This window comes from Camelus dromedarius, chromosome 36 (assembly GCF_036321535.1).
Source record: "Camelus dromedarius isolate mCamDro1 chromosome 36, mCamDro1.pat, whole genome shotgun sequence".
NCBI lineage: Eukaryota > Metazoa > Chordata > Mammalia > Artiodactyla > Camelidae > Camelus > Camelus dromedarius.
The window spans coordinates 11451292-11475660 of record NC_087471.1 but is presented as its reverse complement, the minus strand read 5'-3'; the positions used below and the strand labels follow the sequence as shown (position 1 = coordinate 11475660).

Below are 24369 nucleotides of genomic sequence, written 5' to 3'. Positions count from 1 at the left end.
TGAGGAAGTAAACCAAGAAACAGAATCCTGGAAGGAGATGATACAACCTGGAAAGTAGTAACAAGATTTCCTCAAATCACATTTATGTGAAAGTCCTCAAAAAACAAACAATATTGTTTTGATCAAAAGAAGAGAGAAATCTAGGAAGCTCATTTTTCTGCAGAGAGCCAAAAGGCTTAGAATACATTGCACAGATAAAATGGTAGGATTAAACTTCAGGGGGATAAAATGAGTCTTTGAAGAAGCATTTGATATAAGTAAAGACAAAAGAAGAGAATTAGAAAATTGAGAGAAAACAAAACATAGAACCATAATGATATAAGGATATATTCAGATGTATAGAAATGGCCATCAGAAAAAGAAAAACACACATTTAAAAATGGTTGCTCTCTAGAGAAAACTCTAATTCAAAAAGATACATGCACCCCAATGTTCATAGCAGCACTATTTACAATAGCCAAGACATGGAAGCAACCTAAATGTCCATTGGCAGATGATTAAATAAAGAAGTTGTGGTATATACATGCAATGGAATATTATTCAGCCATTAAAAAGAACAAAATCATGCCATTTGCAGCAACATGGATGGACCTAGAGATTATCATACTAAGTGAAGTAAGTCAGAAAAAAAGACAAATACCATATGATATCACTTATATGTAGAATCTAAAATATGACACAAAGGAAACTATAAAATAGAAACAGACTCACAGACATAGAAAACAAACTTATGGCACAAAAGGGGAAAGAGGATGGGGGAAGAATAAATTCAGAGTTTGGGATTAACAGATACAAGCTACTATATATAAAATAGATAAAAACAGCAAGGACCTACTGTATAGCACAGGAAACTATATTCAATATCTTGTAATAATGTATATGAAAAAGAATATATATATGTATAACTGAATCACTTTGCTGTACACTAAAAATTTTTTAAATCTAAAAATAAATTTTAAAAAATGGTTACTTTTAGGAAGGACACCTAAGTGCAAGGAAGATGGGACTGAGAAATACTATGAACAATATTAAAGCTCTTTGCATCATTTGATTTTTTTAATCCATATGCAAATTATACTTTGAAAAAAGAGACTACAGTCAGGGGTTTAAAATACACAGGAATCTGTTTAAAACTTGTCACAGACAGAGCAAGACAAAATGGAAAGGCTGATTTACTTTGTACCCACACTTACTCTTTTTCTTTATTAAATATTTATTGAAAATGCATAATATGCCAAGCATTGTCATGGGGGCTTTGAATTCAGCAATAAACAAAACAGGCCAAAATCCTGATCTCTGTGAGCTTACATTCTAGCATAAAGGGATGTAATTAACAAGTAATATAACAAATTAGTAAGTTATATACTACTTTGAGAGAAAGGAAAATTTAGAGTTAAGCAAAAGATAATCAGAAGTGATAAGATATGGGGGCTTGTTAACATTTTAAGCAGAGTAGTTAGGGTAAGCTTCTCTGAGAACGGGACACTCCATCCAGATGTTGAAGGAGGTCAGGGAGTTGGCCACCGGAGGATCTGAAGGAAGTATATTTACTCCAGGCAGAGAGAGCAGCGAGTATAACAAAGGTCTAAGCCAGGGGTTCGCTTGATGGATTCACAGAACGAGAAGGGACTAGAGTGGAGCTAGCAGTTTCTTCCAGTGATAATTAGGAAGTAATTACATCAAACCAATGGGGGAAATGGTGATTAAAAACTATGTTTCTCTTCTGAATCTTGTTTGGCAAAACACCTCTTAGATCTTTAAAATATGCATAATGCTTGTTTAAAAACACATTCTCCAAATTTCATTTTAATCTATGTGCATTGTACCAAACATTTCATTAAAATACAGTAAAAAAAATAAGGGGAAAAAAAGAACCTTAATCCCACCAGCCAGAAATGAGTGCTACAGAAATCATCCTTTCACTTGTTATTTCTAACTGAGCCATATTTACAAGGGAAACAATACAGCAGAAACACTACTGCTTTATTTTGAACTAATTGTTCTCACATCCGTGCTTACTAATAAAATGCATTTTTATAAATCCCCAGATCAATAAGATTTAGGGCAGAAAAGCATGATATTTTAAAGCACCAATCTCTGAGTCTCTGAACCTGAATAGAGATGCACACAGAATATTAAAGTTGAGTCATTCTAAGGTTTTCTTAACCTAAATAATACTGAACCAGCGGAGCAGTGAGTTATCCAGATTATGGTAGCTATTCCCTTTTGTGTGACTGCAAATGTTCATGTTAATGTCACCTCTCAATGGAATATGCTCTGACTTAAGCATATTTGAGTTATTGGACTATTTTCTCCTCATGGTGCAGGAAGTCCTACATTTGCCTGATCCTTACATTCCTTTAGGGAGAGAGACATGGCACAGAGCGAAGAAGGGTTTCAAACAATAAAGCAAAAAGAAGTTTATAATTGGAAGTGGTAAGGAAAGGTAAATGCAGCAATGAGTATGATGTGGTTCAGACTCCCCTTGGTGAAAACTAAACTATCTATCAAGGTTTTTATTGGACTATATTCTTTTTAAAAATTAAAAGAGAGAAGAGCTGAGCAAGATGACAATCAGTGATGTCATCATCCTTAAAGCTAATACTCAGCTGCGTTTACTCCCTTCCCTCCTCTCCCCTCCTCTCCCTTCCTCTCCCCTCCTCTCCCTTCCTCTCCCCTCCTCTCCCTTCCTCTCCCCTCCTCTCCCCCGCCTCACCTCCATCCTTTCTCCCCTTTCTACCTTCCTTCTACTTCTGTGCCTAAACTATTTTGGGCAAAACATTTACAGTTTCCCAGGAAACAAAAGGATTGTAAAAGCCTCTGGATTATAGAAGTTATTTCCTGTTCCCTTAAGAACATATGTTTCCCTTTAATCAAGCATAGCAAATCCATGGAGACAATGCTTTATAGGAAAAGACCAGCTATTTTCAAGATGCAAAAGAAAAGGGTCAGAGCTGCGAGCGTGCACGCCTACACTGGCAAACCTGGTGTTCACATGTAGAAATCCGAGAAGAGCAAAAAGTATGAAAGTAGGTCTCACTCTTGTATTTTCTGATGAAACTATTAATAAGAAAAATCTCACTGTGATTCTGATTGAATGAGTCACATTTCACCTTTTAAAGAGTGATGTGATTGTTTCTTTTTCTACTTTAGGAATTACAGTGCTCATTTGGAAAAATAAGCAGTTAATTCGAATTAGGTGGTGTGGGTTCTGCCTCTGGCTTTGCCACCTGAACGAGCATAGCCTGAATAAAACTCCTGTCCCGGGCTCCACTCCCCTCCTCTGCAGAGCGATGAGGGCTCCTGCTGCAGCGGGCTGGACTGACTCTTCCACCCGAACTGGGAATATAGGCTGCCCTGGTACCTGGGGTAATGAAGACTCGCCCTGCTCTGTGTTTTGTAACCGTTAAATCAGCCTAAACCTGCCTGCTTCGTTGTTCACCCTTATCTCGACTGACGACCTTGCCTCCTACTTCAAAGAGATAATAACTGAGCACTCCGATGCTGAATCACAAAATCGCAATTCCCTTCTCAGCCGCCTGCCACGTTCTGCCTCTATATTCCGCATCTGGCCCCAGAGAAAGACTTAAGACTCTTCTGGTTCAAAAGCTACCCTTCAACTACCCCTCTTCAAACTCTTCCTTTTCATCTTTCTAGTCAGTGACTTTGCCCCTTCGCCCCTGAACCCCTCTTGTCTCTTCCTAAGCATTTCCTAATCTGCCGACTTCTTTCTTCCAGATTATAAACAAGCTCAAATCTCCTTTCATTGTAAAAGTAAAATTAAATTAACAAGAATTGTCTGTCTCAACTGTGTCCACTGTTACTCCCTCTTGCAGTAGCCTCTTTAAGAAAGGAAATCTACTCTCAGGCTTAGTAAACAGTCTTATTGTTACCAGGGAAAGGGAGTGGGAGGGGGTAAATTTGCGAGTTTGGTATTTACAAATGTTAGCCACTATATATAGATTTTTTTTAAAGTTTCTTTTGTATAGCATGGGGAACTATGCTCAATATCTTGTAATGAACTTTAATGGAAAAAAATATTTTTGAAAAGGAAATCTATATGTATCCTTTTCTTTAACTCACCATTCAATATGATTAAAATATTTGAACACGTATCTTTGTACCAAAAGTGCACTTGAAAAATGTTACTAATAATCGTCCATATTTCTCTTTGTTTCTATGGCATTTGATATTATTATATTATTGATATTCTTTTATTTCCAAAACTTTCCTGTTTGGTTCTATGCCATACTCTGTGTTAGTTCTCCTTTTTCTCTTACCATACCACCTCCCCTCTTTTGTTTTTGCCATTACCTCTCCTGCCCATCCCTTAGACGCTGATGTTTTTTAAAAATAACAGTTGCTTTTCAAACCTGAATGTGCTTATCAATCATCTGCAGGGAGATAAGATGCAGATTCTGATTCAGTAAGTCTGCAGTGGGATTTGGTGTCTGCAGTTCTAACAACCACTCGAGTGAAGGTTATTCTGTTGCTTAAGGGACCACATTTTGAGCAGCAGTGCCCCGGGCCGGGGAGGACTTTCTGACACCTGCAAGCCTGTGAATTCCAGGTGTGCGGTGTTAGCCACAGCTCAGCCCGCAGTATGTGAGATGGGGCAGCTAGAGCCTGGCTAGGTGGCTCTGTGAGTCGCTAAGCATGTCTGTTTACCCCAATGAGATGAAACATCCATGTGTGCTCAAGTATATAAAAAAAAAAAAACAGGAAAATCTTGCCCCAGAATTGTAGCCATCCAGCCTCATCTATTCCCAGCTCTCATACTCTAGCCTCTGTGTGAAGTTCCCATCAACTGGGCATCTCAGAGGCATCGCATTCACCGTATCTGGAACGCATGATACTTTTCCACACGGCCATTCCTCTTCTTCTGCGTTCCGTTCTTGTCATGGCACCGGTGTCCACCCAGTTACGAAAGGTGTAAATGTGAGGATTATCCTAGACTAGCTTCTCTTTTTCCTCCATGCTCACTTAGTGCGCAAGACTTTTTTGGTCATTTCTCATACCTGCTCCCTCCTCTCCATCCCAGGACATCTCCAGGATGTCCGGTTGTGTTTGTCACACCTCCTCTCCCTGAGGCCACTTTTAACCCTCCACACTGCCAGCATACTTTTTTCTACATTTCCATGTTACTTCTTTTTTGGGGGGGGGGGGGGCGGTTAAAATAGTTACACTTTATTGGTATATGCTGGGGTATTCTTACCATAAACATTTAACCATTTTGCTTGGATATAAGAAGCACAATGAGTTGGAGAAAAATAATCAATTTCCTTTTTCTCTTTAGAAAATTCAAGGTCATAGTCCCAAGTTATTTCTTTTTCTCTTAACATTAGGATTGAAAAAATAATAAAAGGAGGATAAAAATAAAAATAATGCCAAACACTGGAATTTAGAAAGATCAATCATGGTATCTATTGCTTAAACAATAGCAGGTCAGTGTTTAGAAGCATTTGGAAAGGTCCTAGGTTTTGTTCAGTGCTTGCACTAACTTGAGCTCACCTGCAAAAGTATCAGAGTGTTTCCTTTTTTCTGTATAATAATTTAGAAATTATTTAAATTATTAAAAAGAAAGATATATAACCCTGATTTTTAAAATTAATATTTAAAAAATCATTTTGACAAAAAGAAAAAAGTGGTATAGCTGGAACATTTTGAGAAACATTTTAAAATAGAAACTTCCTCTTGTTCGGGAAAGTTGTGTAAAAAATACGGCTTCTGTCCTCTCCAGCCTCGCCTCTCACCCGTCCCTGACATGTAACGTGGCTTCCGGACTCCTTGAACGTGTGGTTCCTACGTCTTTCATGCTGATTAGTGTATGTGTGTCTTTGCGTGGATTATTGATTCTGCCCAGACCACGTTTGCATCTCACTTTGATGATTCAATTCAAGGACCACATCTGAAAAGCTGTCCTGCCCCGACCCCCACTCACAGTTACATGCCCTCCTGTGCACTTAATCTCATATTCTCGTTAAAGCAGTTCTCACACACACACACACACTGTATTATTATTTCCCTGTATATCTGTCCTCTAGACATGTGCTCTCTAAACGTCTACAGTTGCCCATTCCAAAACTTTAAAAATATCTGAACATGCACTTCCAATAGATGTATACATTATTACATATATGTTTGCATGTAGGCTTATTAATAAATATATTCTTTGACAATAATTCATTCAGTTATATGAATAGTACTAATAATCCATATGTCAAATTCACCCAGGGCTTATTTTATTTTTTAGTTTTTATTTTTTCAAACATAGTGATCCAATATTTTTATAGGTTATACTCCATTTAAAGTTATTACACAGTACTGGCTATCTCCCCTAAGCTGTGCATTCCGTCCTTGGATATGGTTCCTATTACTTCTTTAGTGATATTTCTGAAACACAATCTGATCATGCTCCTTTCCTACTAATAACAGTTCCCTTTTGCTTCAGTTAAAAGACTGAGTTCCATAGCGCTGAATGCAAAACATGATCTGGAACCTTTGGAGCTCCCATTAAAGGCACTTACAAAAAGCTAAATGTGCCACTTCCATTTGCGACGGAGTGGCCAGAACTTGGCCATGTGGACACACAAAGCTGCCAGGGAAACTGAGAAATCTTTAACTTCTTGGAAACGCCTTAAAGATAAGCCTCTTCCTCTTTTCTGATAGCTGGAAAGCAGTTGTGATGACCGGAAGCTGAGCATCTCTCTGGATCTCAGGGCAGAAATTCCCTGCTATGAATGGCAGCTCAAGAAGATAGTAAGAGTTACTGCTCTTATGTGCAGTGGTCTGCTCACTTCCATGTTTTTACTTTTTCCTTTCTTTCTTTCCTTTTTTTTTTAAGAAAACCAAATCTTTCTTAAACCAATATTATTGTGCACTATCTGTCAATCACACATGAACCTAATCTGCACCAACACAGCAATAAAAGGCTAGCCTGTCCATCCCTTTTTCTTTGTTTGTTTGTTTGTTTTTCCTACCTCTCAGTACCTCTCACATCTACCACCATAATGGATTTTAGAAAAAAAAATAGTTTTTAGAATAAAGGCTACTGATATTAAATGAAGTGAGAAATTATAGCTGTAATGCTGGGTACATATTTTCTACTAAAGAGAGATTAGCACATTTTTGGCTATGTTAGTCTTTTTTTTTCTAATTGTACTCTGCAGATGGAAACAGGTCTATGCATTACATTTTTAAAGTAACATATTCAGTACAATCACTCAGTGTGCAGAGAAGCCACCTCGCCCTTTAAAGACAGACCGAGACCTGACCCTGAGTCTTCTTTCTCCAAATTTCTTCTTGCTTTTTACATGTGCACACAAATGCACGCCCAGGGAAGACAGAGGCAAGATCGTTAGTTTAGAAAACATCTAAAATAAACTAGTTCTTTCCTGTGGAAGGATAAATCTCATCATCTTTTTACTACTATATTTTCTGAGCTTGAATTTTCATATGCTCTAGAAATTTGAATTTTTTCCATACCAATTAAGCTTTTCCAATGTATTTTTTTCTTTTTTGCTGTAAGTGGACATATCTGTTAACTGTACAAACACACACACAGAAGGTTATACCCTTGGCCTTTTGAAGTAGAGCAAAATTTTCAGTTCATGTATCATTATTTAGGCGGAAATATTTAGGCTACACATAAAAACTAATTCTCTACAATAATGTCAGGAGGCACCGACCGAGGTCCTCAGCAGATTCCATGTTTTTGATAATATGTACCCTATTTAAGATCTGCAGGAAGAAAGAGAGACTCTCAGCTTCAGGGATTTAAAGGGAAAAAGGGATTTCACAATCTTTTAAAGGGTTTTAAGGTTGTTAGAAAGAATAACATAAAGCAGAAGGGTGACTTCTAATAGGCTTATCCATGCAATCCTCCATTACCTCTATTCTTCTCAATAAATAAAACAAGAAGCAAATTAAAAACATGGAAGTGTCCTTTCTTCTTACTAGGCTGTAGGTTACACTATACAACATGGGGGCTTTTAGTGTTTTAATAGACTAGATATCTCTTCTTAAATGGAAATGATTTAAGAACTGGTGGAAAATATTATTTAATACATATTAGAGTATTTTATTATTTTTTAACCACAAAGTAATGGATAGATTGTTTTTAAGGTTTTCATTAAGATTTTATTACGTACGTCATTCTTCTTTCCCTTGTCAGGACTCATTTGTTTATAAAATGATGGAAAGTCATACATCTTTTCTTTCCTTGGACTTTTGTTGTATTTAATCTACTAATAATGATGTTTCAGTCGTCAGATGTCTGATACACACAACAAAACACATTTAAATGATACAAATTAACAAATATATATATATAGTGACATCAACAAAACTAGTGAATACAGAGTAGCTTATCTGAACATTTTCTTTCATCATAACCAAGTGATTATGATGAAATATTTTGTTTGGAAATAGAGAAACCTATTATTTGAATTAACATTTGCTGATGTTTTCTAACAACCTACAATGGTCATAGATTTCCCCCGGGAAGTTAGTCCTAAAACAACATAAAGCATAAATTTATGAGAAAGGGAGGCCTGGAGGAGGGTGCCGCTGTCGAGGCGTTACCATGGAGTTCGCAGCACCCTCAGCTTCGCATGGAGACTGGCCCATTGTCTTTGCTAATGATGCCTTTCCTGTCAACCCTCTTTTCTCTTTCCTGCCCACTCACATTCCATCAACTGCTCACGGTCCATTTAAATTCCCTGCTTCACTGTAAAAAATTTATACTCCTTTCCATCCCCCAAAAGATGTTTCTTTTTCCCAATATTTCTAATTGTCCCTATTTTGGGCAGTTACTCATGACTACATTTTCAGTAACTGCCAGCAAAAGAGAAATCTTCATTCCACCCATCACCCTTTGTAAGAGTTTCTTGGGCCTAAAACGTTAAATGTATGTGAGTAAACAGATTAAAGACAAAAACAAATATTCTGTGATATCAATGGTTCTGAATTTATTTAGAGAATTGGAAACTTGTCAGTGATTCTGACCCCAGAACTGTGATGGGTGCCATAATAGAAATGTCAGTGTTATGCCTTGAGAATATGTATTATTTATTTGATTATTACTTAGGATGGTCAGTTAATTATGTCTTCTTTTTCCAGTGCAGAGATCTTACAAAAAGTAGATGATTAAAAATTATATATTGATTTAAAGATATATGTATGTATTATATGTATGTATGTATATACATTTTATATACACATGTAATAGTTATTTGCTACCATTATTTTTATATTAAGTTCTATTTCCCTGATCCAGTGTTTAAAAGAAGCTATCACAACAGGAAAGCTCAGTCCTGCTTCATTTAGTAGACACGGGAATGGAGCCCACAAAGAAGCAAGTGAGACCTAGATAAGTAGCGAGTGAAAAGAAAAATGTAGCAGATTTTTTTCTGGAAATTTTCCTGTGAAAGAAAAGAGAGCTAACAGACAAGTGGGCAAATATATTACCACAGACAAATAAAATCGGGAATAAAGAAAAAAAATGAAGCACCGAATCTCCCACTAAATTTCCTCCTAAATGCTAGAAGCAGAGAAAGACAGCACAGTGGTTTATTTATGCCGAGAGAGAGTTACTGTCCATCTGCTTTTGGGAAAAATATGTTTCACTTCAGAAATTAGCAAGCCCTTTTAATGTGCCTGACACTTTTTCAAGCCCCGGAGATAGAAGTGGAAATATGCGACTGTCCCTGCCCTCCGGAACGTCACAGTTTGAAGACCATAGAGGCAGTGTTCAGGCCGTCACCACAGCCCTGGGACGTGCGCCATAACAAAGGGACCAGAGTCCTGGAAACACGGAGGAGGTGTCCTCGCCTGAACTTGGGGGAGACCAGAGGATTCCTCAAGAAGGTAGGGTTGAGTAGAAATCAGCCAGACAGATGGAAAACATATTTTCTCCCAGTCATTGGATGGCATTTGGTCATTTTTTTACGTTTCAAATTACTTATCCTCATCTTAAATATTGTATGGCCAACCTGACCCAAGTCAAACCAAAGCAAACCAAGTAACAAGGTGAACATTGTCTTTTGACAACTTGTTCACAGCCTACTGACCATTGATTATCACTCCTACTTCCTTTCCTGTGAGTGGCGTTTTTCTTCTTACTACAATCTTCTGCCAATCAGTTTTTATTTTTAATAGTAACATCACTCAGCTTTTTATGCCTACCCTTCACTCCTGAATTGGAGACGATCCAGAACTAACCCTGGTACTGTTGACACCCTAACTGTAACAACTATCAACTTAACTTGAGAAAGGAAGATGAACTTTTTCACTTACCTAACACCAAAAGCAAAAGAAAGTCAAGAGAGTCTAAATCACAGAAAAATAATCGGTAAATGGTATTAACTCCAAGATTTTTTTTTAAAGATAGTTTCATGAAATTATGAAAGTTACTGAACTAATGATGTCAGTAGGGGCAGCAGTGATTTGAAGTTTACTGATGGAAGCCTAGTGGCTCATGGGAACCTTACGTATTTATGGGAAAAGATGTTGCTAAAGTTCCCTAATGCTTTTAGGATCAAATTATCTTGAAGGGTGTCAAGAGATAAATGATGCCAACCATCTCTTTACTTTATAGAGCTGCAAAACCCTAATAAAATCCTAAACAAGTGAATACTTCCTTTATTGCTTTATTTCTAGGTCATGTTTTATCCTTTACCCCAAAGGATAAAACTATACAACTCTAGTCTAAGAAGCATCATGAAAAGTAGTGCCCTTCATACCATGCATTCTCACCCGAGACACTGGCACCCTGAGGAGGGTGGGCAGAAGTTTTATCTTGGGGGTGAAAAATCTTATTGTTCTTGTATATAAAGCACAGATCTATATCATCTGTAACTGTCTATATACTAACATGAGCAAATTTACATCATACTGTGATACTACAATTTCATTTGGGCAATTAAAAAAAAGGCTAAAAATATCTTTTAAAGTCTCCTTAGGAGGCAGTGATGGGGGAAAAAGGCTGAGGAATAATGCATTATACAACACGAATTTCAATTTCTCATGGAGAAAAACAGGAAGTCCATGAATTTTCCCCTAGATGCTGCCAATTTACATCTGTTTTACAACCTCTTCTCTGAGCAGGTAACATCTTCTAAGAAGATTTATTTGACTTTATACCTTTTATGTGGTCTTGAACACAAGACTCCCTTTTCACTCCAAGTAAAATAAACTTAAATAGAATTCGGGTCGGAAGCCATAAATAGACAGAGCTGGTAGGCGGGCAAATGTCATCTCAGGGCTTTCTTGTTGTTTATTGAGCATCTACTCCGTGCAGAACATTGAATTAAATATTGTGGAGGTAAAACAAAGATCAGAAACAGTCCTATCCTCGTGGGACTTACAATTAACACACATTAAAGGGGACGGTGCATGCCCCCCCCCCTTCAGTAGTATATTATTGAAAGTCGAGACTCTGTTTCTCTGGTGCTTTACACACTGCCTGGAACGCAGTCATTGCTCCATGGATTTTTATAAATTTATGAAGAGATTCAGGTAGAATGCTCCAGGCACTCTGAAACTGGAACTTTCAAGCTTCATGCTTGGAGCAATCACATGGAAAAAGTGATCAATTCAAATCATGTCTCAAAAAAAGCCACACTTTCCACAGGCAGGAGGATTGTTTTACGTGGAGAGGCAAGCATAAAAAAAAAAAAAAAGAAAGAAAGAAATAAAGAAAGAAAGAAAAGAAAAAATGCAGAAACAAATTTGGAGTTCGGGGAGGGACACATATGGCAAAGAGAAGTGTCCTATGGCCAGGAGAAAATAGAATGGTATTTTAGTTTTTGCTCATTAAAATTGTTTGATAAATATTTTCCTTCTGGGGTAAGAGGTCCTTATCATTGAAAATTTTAGTTTACATAGTTGACAACCTGTTAGAGAGATTTTTGAGAGATTTCAAGTTCAGGTGGGATGTTGTTACCTCTAATGTAATCAGTTACCTCTAATGTAAGCCTAACCATCTTATGTTGGCAATGTTTGTACAATTGTATCAGAAATATCTCAAGGTCTACAATTCCTAACTGGTTATTTTTGTCTGTATGCAAATTTTGTGTGCACTCCTAGGGAATCCTTCTCTTGCACTGAAAGTTATTCCATTCAATAAGCTATTTCCAGAGGATGTTAATAACCTTTCCATTTCATGCTATTCCTAATTGTACCTCTGTTTCTGTGCAGTAAACTGGCTAAGAGGTACCGGTATTACTTCCCCCTAAAAGTGTCTCTAGTATGGAGATTTTGGAAGAATTTCAGAAATGCACTACGGCACAGCTGCTTATTCTTTGCTATTGTTTCCTATTCCGACAATATCTGAGGATTTCAAACTCTGTTTCCTTAAAATATGTGTGGTTGCCATGCAGTTGTTAGAATAGCTTCATTTTCTGTGGCTAAACAGCTCATTCTATTCACCCAGTTTTTTCTTTTTTTTCCTTTTCCTTTTTTCTTTAAATTTTATTTTATTGAGTTATAGTCGGTTTCTAATGGTGTGTCAATTTCCAGTGTAGAACACAATGTTTCAGTTATACACGAACATACGTATGTTCATTGTCGCATACTTTTTCACCGTGAGCTACACTTTCTGTTTGTTGCTAAACAGTTGGTCCTGTCTGACAATTCCTGCCTTCACTCCAGAACCAGTTCTCTGAAGGTGACTCACTGTGTCTCTTCCTGACACATTCTTCCAAGCAAGACAAAGCTACAGCTTTCTCCTGGTGGAGAAAGACAAACCATCCATGTTTCAACATGGACATCTGTATACACATGAGTTCACTTTCAATGAGCCCAGATATAAGGATAATCATAAGGAAAAGGGTAAGAGGCAGGTTTGGTGAGAAAATCAAGGTGGCTCCACTCTATATATTTCATGAAATAAGGAACAGTAAAAGATGTCTCTTCTCCAAAATAATTCCCTACAAATCTTCTGAGAAAACTTAAGTGGGCAAAATAAATCATCTGCAATTGTGGACTAGTTGAAATTAGAGCATTTGAAGGTTCCATTAAAAAGTAATAGAAAGAAAGATACATGCTATCGAGATGAGTTGAAATTCGATTCGTTGAAAGTAGAGCATTTGGAGGTTCTATAGAAAAGTGATAGAAAGATATATGCTATTGATAAGAGCAGGTCCATGGGCTCGATGATGAATCTATGACTTGTCACTTGGTTATCCATCTCACTTGCACAGTTTAGCTCAGGGTTCTCTGAGTACTTCTTCTCTGCACCCTGCTCTAAAGTGCTCTACCTTCACTACACATAAATACTTTCTCTCTTCTTTCTTCTTTGCACACAATATGATCACCTGCATAGCACTTTAACTGTTAAATCTACAGTCCAAGCATTGTCTCTGCGTTCTCAGCTGACAGCAGGTTGCCCAGATCTCCTGCTAGCATCTCAGACCCAAAACACCCAAAACCAAGTTCACTGCCTCTTTTCTTCCAACGATCCAAATCCTCCACCTGATTTTCTTTCTTTAAAGAGTTTTATCACTGTTGTCTACGTAGTTTTTACTATTACTAATGATTATTAGCAATGTTATGATTAATTGTAATTTTGAGGTAAATTCTACCCCTGAAAGAGAGAGATTTATAGAGATATTTGAACCAAGTCACAAGACCACTCACAAAATGATAACTATACAGTTATAATTAACTTATTTGCTTCTAAACTTTATATTCCATTGTGAAAGAAAGTTGCAACTCCTTCATATTCCTGCAGGTTTATTATTGTAGCCAGCTCATCAGTTGTTCGTAGTAGAATGATTTTGAACCATAATTGGAAATGTTTCAGCTGAATTTGATTATCACCATTCCCTAAGCACACTATAGGCCAAAATCATTCCTTTTGCATAGAATATTTTCTTTATATCTCATTTCTGCCCATTGGACAAGCATCTTACAAGATCCAGCACAAGTATCAAGCCTCTGGGTAGCTTCTATATCCCACATTCCTTAAAACATTACTGTTTTTGTCTTTCTTTTGTCAGTAGGCCCTTTGTATTTTCTTCCTTGCTAGACTCTGTTCCATAATGAGAAAGGTGATAAATTTCCCAGTCATCCATAGCCAAACTGCACCTAGCATAACCACATGTGCACAGAATTTGGTGAAGAAATCTTGTTGACTTGCTTAACATTACACATTAAGCACACATTTTGTGATTGACCTGCCTCAGTACATAGCTGTGTGGTCAAGGGAGAGAAAAATTATATACAAGAGGAAAGAATTTACAAGCTGTTTTCTGAATCTGCAGGGTAAACTGCTTAAGGCATTGACTAGAGAACTGGGCCACAATCATTCTACAGGAGAATGTATGATTATTTATAGATACAAAGGGAAGAAGCACATATTATGTGTAGCATAACTTAAAACCACTATATCGAATCCTGTGACAGTATCTACGTACAAGGAAGTATAATAGTAGAAGTTTATTCCTTGAAGCACATTTTTCTTCAATATCTTATATAAGAAAATAGACCCAACATTAAAAAGAATTTTCCCCATCCTCTAAAACATACCAAAAGCAAAAAAACAAGAAACTCTATGCCAAATGTTTTTCTTAGGCTTTGACCTAAACCAAGAGAACATTTTCTTTGTGATTATCATAAAGTCTGAAATTCACACATTCAGTGTTTGACACAATGTACCATAATTTATTCAAATAGCAAGTCTGTGTTGGTGTCAAACCATAAAAATGAAAAACAAAATTGTATGTTATGAAAATAATTAATTTAGACAAAAAATTTTTTGGCAGTTGTCCTGCTTTTGGAATTTGCTCTGCAAGCTATTTGTTTTCATCACTTATTTACATTACAAAGAAAGCTGAGCACTGGTGTTTTGTCCTTTATTTTATTAATACGAGAACTAGCATTCAAGAGCCATAGAGAAATTTTTTTTTCAAAAAACAGCAATATCTGAGTAAAATGTGAAAATTTTTGAAACTTCACTACTAGGAAATTTAGATTTCTTATGTCTGTTTCTCCCTTGTTTTTGTTAAAAGAATTAGCCTTTTTAATAAGTCCCCTTAAAATACATTTCTAATACCTAATATATATTCTGATAATGAATACTCCTAATTATATTATGGTAGTAAATATTTCTGTTCTGCTGTTTTTGCCTTAACAAAACTCATCTCCTAAAATGCAGAAATTATGCCGAGATAAAAACTAAAATATCATCTGTAGGTTTGCAATAATAGTCTAAGAAACTGTGATAAAACTTGATAATAATACTGCATTGATCAAATTTTGTACCAGTAGTAGCAACAGGAACTCATATACTGCTGATAGGAATATAAAGAGGTACAATTACTTTGGAAAACGTGAGATGTCTACTAAAGCTAAACAAACTCATATCCACACTATGATCCAGCAATCCCTCTACTGGAGAAACTCTTGGATCCAACTCATATTGTCCCCAGAATGCATATATTCACAAACAAAAAAAGGTATACTCAAAGCTGTTCATAGTAGCACTAGCCAAAACCTAAAAAATAAAAAATACCCAAATATTCCTCAATAGGACAATGGCTAAATTGTGATGTCTTTATGTAATGGAATACCATACAGCAATGAGAATAAAAAAAGTTATCACAACATGGGTAAATCATATAATTCTCATAAAAATAAAGCAGACTCAAATAAGTATTTATACAAAGTTCAATGTTGGGGAAAAAAGCATATTTATTGTTCCGTAAGTCAGGATAGTGATTATCTTTGGGCAAAGTAGTGCCTGGGAAAGGATTTGGTGGTGAGAGGGAGCAGGGTGAATGCTTCCATGATACTGATAATTCTACTTCTTGGTCCGTGGTCTCTGTGCATTGGGTGTGTTACTTTTGTGCAACTTTATATGGAACCTTGTTATTTGTGCACTTTTCTGTGTGCATCTCAATAAAGTGTTTTTAAAATGTTAAACCTATAGGAAAAAAAAACACTCTATTAGTACATTATTTAATTATAAATTTCTATGGTTTCTGGTTGTTCTTGCATCTGAACTGCCCTGGAAATAATATGTTTAAATTAAAAAAAAATTTATAAATTAAAAAATACTTTTTTGACTTTGTTTTTTCCTCTACATATTTCCTGTTTTTGCTCAATACGTCATGAATGCACTTAGTGAATAAAGAATAGTCTCAATAAAGAAACTGTATTTTACAAAATATTTCCAGCAGAGGGAGTTTCACTTTCTAAAGGAAATTTCTATAGGAAATTTTCTTTCAAGGGTTATCACTGAAAATAAAAATATTTAATTTTTTTTACAAATGATTAAAGTTTTTCATAGAGTGAAAGACTTTCATCTAAGACTAGTCTAAGAAGAAATTTTTATTCAATTTGTGAAAAAAAAGCTTGATTACGAATATCTATATCACATAAACTTCTACACTGGGTATGTCTTCTTCAAGGGATTACATTTTGGGGCTATTTGTTAAAAGAATTTTAAACTAAATTATTTTATGGTAATGAAGATAAATTCTTATAATCATAATTATGAATTTGAAATACAATTTTTGTGAATTTCAATAAAACTAGACAAGAACAGGAAAATATAGTGATGAAGATTATATATCTAAGAATATATTATAACAAATATTATGGCGAATTGGCATTATACAAATTTGACCTCATCAGTCAAAACATTTTAGTTATTGCCATTAAACTTCCTAAATCTAAATATCTCGGAAGTAAGCTATTCCAATTTCTTTGAAAAAATAAACATGCATACTATCATCTAAGATACTAAGAAATAATTATAGTAGAAGGATTAATTTATCTTACAACATAATTTTTTTACCCTTTCCATGAAAGTTACAAAAATGTAAAAGCTCTACACTCTACTACATATAAAATTTGTGATAACTGTAAAGTTACAAAAATTTACTGTCATATTAAGCATTTTTCACTGAAAATATTCTTATTTGCAATGGTGCAACCCCTTACTTCAGGAAAAGTTAATAATTTCAGAAATACAATAACCTTCACAACTAGTTCCTGTTACTAAAGGTCGTTTTTCTGGGATATGTTACGTTTTTCTGAAGTGCCCAAAGATGAAAAATTGACATAGCAACTCAGCAAAGAATATTTACATACTTCAAATGGAAATCAGTATACACATAACTTGATTCCTCTAATTATTTGATTTCAATCTTCTTGAAAAGCTTGTGAGCCATAAAATGTAAATTCTAAGGTAATTATAACAGTAAAGTAATATTTATATTGGTAGTCCAGAAATCTACATGAGCAGTGTCTTGCTTATACTTTGTTTGATTAAGAATGGGAGTTAAATTACCTGATCTTTTGCTTAGGCTCTCTTCTCCTCTTTTAATTAAAAAGAAAAAGAAAGGAAGCCTACCAAATATGACTGGACATGATAAGAAAATGACAAGTCATAGAACAATGTTACTGTTCAATAGGTTTCTTATTACTTTCTCGAAGACGATTATTCTCGACATAGAACATATCTGGTGATTTATTTATGATTTTGCCTCCATGAACTAAGCTCTTTAGAAAATAGTACTTGCAAGGCCTTCACGATTTTATTCATTTAAACTTAACCTCTGGATATATCAACACTGTTCAGAATTTCTCTGATCACTAAATGCTTATGGTCTGGAATTTTTTTTTTCCTTTTAAAAAATTAGTAATGTTATATTTCTAATTACTAGATGTTTTGTAACTTAGTAATTTTTTATTACTAAATTTTTTTAACTTTCTGGGAGTGACATTCAGAATTTAGCATTCATTTAGAAAAAGGAAACTCTAAAAGCAATCTGAGAAGGAAAACCTAGGCTTTGGAAATAACATTTCTAGGGTAATCTCAGCTGCAAATAAGATGTCGGTTACTAAAATACACTAATTAGTGAAAATAGAGCAAAGTTACACGTTTTCTAGGTCTCAAGAGACAGACTGCTAGGTACTTTTAGACAGAAAACACGATTTAAGGGATACTTTCAACAAGTCATTCTTGGTTTCATCGATAACAAGTGGTTTCAAGGCTTGAATGAGTTCTCCAACTGTAATACACAAGTGGACTCACCTGAGTAACAGCGCTGCTTCCCAGAAGTAAAATCCCGAAACTAATGTCCGAAAGTGTCTCACGTAGGCCATGATACGGAGAGATGTATTCACAGTTCTGAAATTAGTCTTATCCAAGGCATGGGGAAGGAAGGAGAGAGCCGGGAACGAGAGTGTGCGGTCTAACTCCGCGCGGGGTTGGCGCAGACAGACGCCGGCAACGCTTCAGCACCTGAGACAGCTCCCCGCGGGCCGAGGGGACCCTCTCTTTCCAAAGCTCGAAATTCCCGTTCGACCCCTTCTCCGAGCATTGAGCAGAAGGGACAGTCACGGGATGACAAGTGTGCAGGTGACTGGCACAGTGAGAGCGGAATAATGGGTGAGATGAGTGCCTAGGCTCTGGGCAGCGGTTCACCGGAGCTCCAGCGGCAAAGGAAGAATGCTTGTCCTTTCCCGACTCGGACCCACGACTGGAGAGAGAACAGCAACAGCCGGAACGGGAATGCGTCTGCACCTGCTTCAAGCGCCGCCCTCCCGAACCCCACTTTCCACCTTTGGGTAAACCCCAAGCCTCCAGCGCGGCAAAGGGAAGCGGGGCGGGGCCCGCAGACAGCGTCTCGTCCGCCAATCACGACCGCACAGCGGGGCAGAGTGACAGGCCACTCACGACGGTAGGCGGTGCTTAGCTCTCCAGGCTTTTTTTAAAAAAAAAAAAAAAAAAAAAAAAAAAAAAGGCAGTAAGTGGTGCAGAGCCTTAACCGCGACTGGAGGGAATTGGGGGAAGGAACCCTTGGGGCTAAGAATCGGGGGAGAAAGTGGCACTTACGGATTAGGTAGCAGGATCGCGCTTGAGTCACCCTCCATTGCTCCCTTACGGGAAAAGGCGCAATTTAGTAACGAAAGATCTCTTTGGATGTGACCCTGTCTCTTTGACCTTACATCGAAATGCCAAGAGTGAACAGTAAACCCAGACCCTTGGAAAGGGCCGGGGAAGAGCAGAGAATGTAGTGCTGAGCACCAGCGGAACAGGAGAATCAGCTGCTTCTAGAATCCTCTCACAACCCTGGCCAGCTTCTGGCCGGGAATCACAGTTGACTAGAGAAAGTCGAGTTCCCTTCAGTCATAATAAGGGTTCTAAAATGCTGGAGGTGGGAAATCTAAAGAGACGGCTACTAGAGGCACAACACTACTCACCATTTGTCATACACGTTTTCCATATTTAACAGTAATTTCAAGTGAGGACAGCTAGGTCACAGCGTACATCTCTTCTTCTGTCTTCCATCTCTCTCCCTGCTTCCAGACCATGACCGTTTATATACCGACATGGATTGGAAGAATAGAAAGGAAAACTGTGTGTATGTGTGTGTGTGTGTGTGTGTTTACATGTTTCTATGCTTATTCGTGTATCTCAAGATTCTGGAATTTGAGGAGTGTGGTAATTAGGTTCGTTATTTTTTTAATAGCGGTACTGGGGATTGAACCCACGACTTCCTGCATTCTAAGCACCCGCTGTACCACTGAGCTATACCCACCCCTCTTCAAAAATTATGGAATTTTCAATAATTATTAAAACTTATGCTATTAGATCTTTGCAGTGGCTTTTCTTTACTATCAACCAGGATCAAAATATTCACTCCTTGACTCAAATTTTTTCCCAAATTCCCTCAAATATTTATTCTGAAAGCCCTACTTTAATCTCTTACCTTTCTCAGTGACCAAACTGCAAGCCAAGAATGTGTGTTCTTTCTCATGTTTTCTTAATTAAATCCAACAGCATTTGGCATATCAATTGTCCCATAATTTTCTATTTAACTAGAAATGTATGTCACTACCTTTTAACTCTCTCAAATGACCGCACACAGGGGGGAAAAAATCTCCTTTCTCTTTACTCTTTAGTAGACGAGCTTATTTACATTCAATGAAAATAAAGATATTTTGGATTTATTTCCATATGTTATTACCAAACCTGTCTCTTTTCACACTCGGTTTTCTGACTTTAGTCACTAACTTCCAGAAGCTTCATAAGAAATATCATTGATTCTGCCCATGAATGTTTCCAAGTTGATAAGTTTCATGTAATTTTAATTAACTCAGTTTTTTAATGAATCTTTTTAGAGCTCTCTAATGCAAATCCTTTTTAGCTGGTCATTCCCTGAATAGCAGCAATTAATTGTTTAAAAAACCACACATAATCAAAAAACAAAACTTAATATATTTCAAGAAGACCTGGGTTCCTTGCCTTGCTTCATCACTACCTGAGTATCTTTGGAAAAGCAGCTTACTTTAAAATATATATTTATTTAATATATCTTTAAAAATATATTTATTGAGGGAATTGAATTAAATGACCTCTGAGATTCATTCTCTGGCCCAAAGGAGAGAGCCAATGAATATTTATTTAAGTGAGAAAATTAATGGATAATAATTAAAGTTCTCTGTTTACATGAATATGGATGGTTATATTACATGGTAGCTTAAAAGACGGGATAATTTAAGCTATTTTATCCCACCATTCATATGAAAGCATAGGAATATTATACTTTATCAAATTAATATATACCTTGTCAATCAATTTCTTGGGTATAATGTCATATAAGATGATAACTGGAATCTCCGTATTACTTTGTTTTTCATAGCACCATGTTTATTTCCTTCAAATTTCTTATGGCAAGCTACCATCCACCTCATTTATTATTTGACTTTTCCACCAGAGTGAAGACAATGGCTGTTAGTTAGCAGAGCACCTAGCATATAGTAAATGCTCAATACTTGTTGAATGCACTCGTGATCATATTAGAGACATATTTTTTGAGTTAGCAAATGAATGAACTTGTTACAGTGCATTGGTTAGTAGATTAACTTTGATTAAATAAATTAGAAATTAATCAGGGTGGGTGGAAGTGCCTTGTTTCTTTTAACATTTGGTGATTAATTTTCCAGGGCTTCTTGTCCACGGATTTTTATATGGCTTGTTTTTAATTTCTATAGAGTCAAAATAAATTTCATGCAACTACATATTGCGGTCGCCATTCTTGTAAATTTTACTCTTTTGAGAATAATAATCATGATTGGATGGGTAGATGAATGGTTGTGTTTGGAGGGAAAGAAAAGACCATTTTATGGCTGATGAATAACTGAATAGCCTACTCCTGGATTTTTGATATAACCAAATCTCTGCTCTTCTTTTTGAAACCTTTATTATTTCTTTCTTGCACTAATGGATTAAAGTTCACATTGGACAAGACATGGGACTTCTGAGCTGAGGGACATATTAATCTTCATCAAATTTAATATTTTCCAGTTACAGAGGAAGTAGTTGTAGCCCAAAGTGGTTAAGTGATGGTTACTAACCCTTGTATTCAGCAAGTTGAAAATACCAAACTTGATCTCTGTGCTTCTGGCTCAATGTTAGTATTTTGTCTCCTACCACAGAGCTATCTTTAATGGTGTGTTTTCACTACTGTCTCAGAATATATGCATATAACACAAGCTACAGAAAAAATAGATCAATTTCAATATAATAATAAAGCTTTTTTCATATGCTCAGTTGTAACTACCAATGATCTAAAACATTTATAATATGTTGTACATATTGCTAAAATGTTTTGTTATCTACACTGGCATTTGGCACAACATTGTAAAATGCCTATAATTCAATAAAAAATGTAAAAAAAATTTAAAAAATTTTTAAAAATGTTTTGTTATTTGGTAAAAGATTATTTACTCTTTTGAAGTCAATGTACTATGCGGTTAATGATAGTTTACTGAGAGTTGATCATATTCAGTAGCATTGGGTCATTCTAGCCATCTCATCAAAAGCTTATGTATGAGTCAAAAAGTCATTTTAAAGACTTACAGAAAGCAATGCCACCTCTGCAATAATCAGAATATTCATACCTTTGAATTAACACTCTCTAGGAAGATTGAAAACATGTTTTAACTTAAAAATCAATCAGAAAGTCACTCGCTTAATACAAATTAGGTAGAAGAAAATTAATCCTCTGGCAGTGATAGATGTTATCACCAAGTACGCACGCCTAGTAAGTTTATCTTTTACGCAGAGATCCACGGGACAGACTACAGTAATTACGACATGTTAGATGATTAGGTGACCCTCTTGTTTGGAATAAGTGGCAGAAATATCCAAAGATTTATCTCCATTTTTTCATCCAGGCTACAAAATTTCTCACGTGGATCTCAGCAGCAGCCTCCTAATTGTCCTGCTTGCTCTCTCATTCTGCTGGGTTCATCCTCCACTGTGAATATTAATGGATTTTTGTTTGTTTCTGTTTGTTGGTTTTAGTAAATCAAGTGATGCCAATTCGATTCCTAAAACCCGTCAGTGCCTTTGAGTTGCAACAGATGAAAGTCCCCATTCCTCTTCGCAGCTGACAAGGTTCCAGATGATTTTCTACTGACACCTCCTCAGCCCTTTTTTACTGGTCTCCCTTTTTCCCTGTTGACTAGTCAATAAGATCTTTAAAATGTACTCAGGTGAATTTTGTTTTTCAACAGGGAGATTATGTAACTTGTTTATGGCCAAACAGCAGAGAGCAGATATGACTCAGTCCCATGTGTGTCTGACTCCAAAGACCATATTCTTACCTACATCACACTGACTTTAGTGCATGGAATGTTAATTAAATCTTACCCACCTCTAAATGAAAGGGTGAGGAAGATGAACTGATTTCACAGGATAGGGAGGGTTTCAAACTTTTATGACTCTGTTGGATCAGGCACCCAAAGTGCCAATCTATTCACTTTCATGGACAGAAGAGGTGCCAATGCAGTTTGGCTAGGATTCACAAGGGTCCCAGGAGGTGAGGGAAACTAATGTGACCTTGTGGGTGGGCACATTGGTCCAACTCGATGTACTTTTTTGGTTGCTTCTACCTCTAAAGTACAGTAGGGATTGGTGTATTTTTATATGCATGTACTTCCCATCCCGATGGTATCTGGGGGGTGCTCCCAGGGGTTGGTGTAGAAAAGTGCTATTACCTTTGAGGCACTGCAACCCTACCTCTGAATTTCAGTGACTGATGATTTTGCTAATTGGAGCCTACTGTGGGTTGCACTGTATCCTTCTAAAAGATACATCGGCGTTCTAACCACCTGTACTTGTGAATGTGACTTTATTTGGAAATAGGGTCTTTGCAGATATCATAAAGCTAAATGAGATCATAGGGAATTAAGGTGGGCTCAATTCAATGTCTGGCATCCTTGTATGAAAAAGTACATTTGGACAGATTCATAGAGATAACACAATGTGAAGGTGCGAGAGGTACAGGCAAGAAGTCCTCGTGATGATGGAAGCTGAGATTGACATGACTCAGCAGCAAGCCAGGGGATGCCAAGTATTTCTGGAAACTTCCAGAAGGTAGGAAGAGGCAAGGAAGGACCTTCCTCTAGAGATTTCAGGGGAAACAAAGCTCCACTGACACCTTGATTTCAGACTTCCAGCCTCCAGAGCTGGAGTTGCCACTTGGGGCTTTGAACTCATCACCTGCCCGACTACCAGATACTGATACTTAGAAAAGCAGCTGTTAGCTTGGGACCGAGCTTCTGTTGAAGCTAACCTCCTGACTTATAGACTCTCCAGACTGACATTTCCACTTTGGGGTGATTCAGCTCTGTCTTGATGATCAATCAACAAGGTGGGAAGGATTCGCCAAGCCTCACCTGTTAAACACAAATGGCATATTCAAGAATGCAGCCAGCCCACTTCCAGTGGAATCTCTGTTTTCCATGAAAAAGTGGCAGCTGTCCCTTTGGGGAAAACATTACATCCCACTTCACAGCCTAAAGCAAAATTTCTAGTCCAGTGGGGCCAAGAATTCACAAACGTCATCCTGAATGCCTTGTCCAAGATCACTCGTGGTATCCACTGGGGTTCCAGACTGTTCGACCTCAGCCCTAACGATGCAGAACCAAAAGCACTGGTGGTCACTCCACTCAGCAGGCAGAAACAGAGGCCATTCTCTTATCTCTGGCTGATACCCTCCTTATTAAACTTTTTAATATATTTTTTTCTGGATGGTGAACTGTTGCAAGTGGCCTAGCTGTTTGGCATGCCATTGTAAACGCTGCAAACTGGCAGCTGAAAGACACCCTTCTTTGGAATCACAAACTACACAAACGAATTACAGTCCAAACTCCCCAGTTCACCGTGTAAATGTTCATGGTAAGGGCTTGTTTTTTAACACCAACTACAATCGACAATGGACTCACAGACAAGGTATTTGATGGACTTTTCACACCCCCTACTATCCACAAGCATCTGGTATTGCTGAACATTGGAATAAGCTCTTCAAAAATTGACTCAAAAATTTTTCCGAGGTCTACATCCTT

At 36.9% G+C, this 24369-nt stretch overlaps 1 protein-coding gene across 1 annotated transcript in view; it reads right to left on the bottom strand.

The window, feature by feature from the left end:
• Positions 1-18550, bottom strand: part of GLRA3 (glycine receptor alpha 3) — a 140001-nt gene extending 121451 nt beyond the window's left edge. The window contains exon 1 of the mRNA XM_010995137.3: positions 18044-18550. Within this exon, the coding sequence (XP_010993439.1) occupies positions 18044-18114 (71 nt within the window). The 5' untranslated portion in view covers positions 18115-18550. The remainder of the gene's footprint in view (positions 1-18043) is intronic.
• Positions 18551-24369: the final 5819 nt, after the last annotated feature.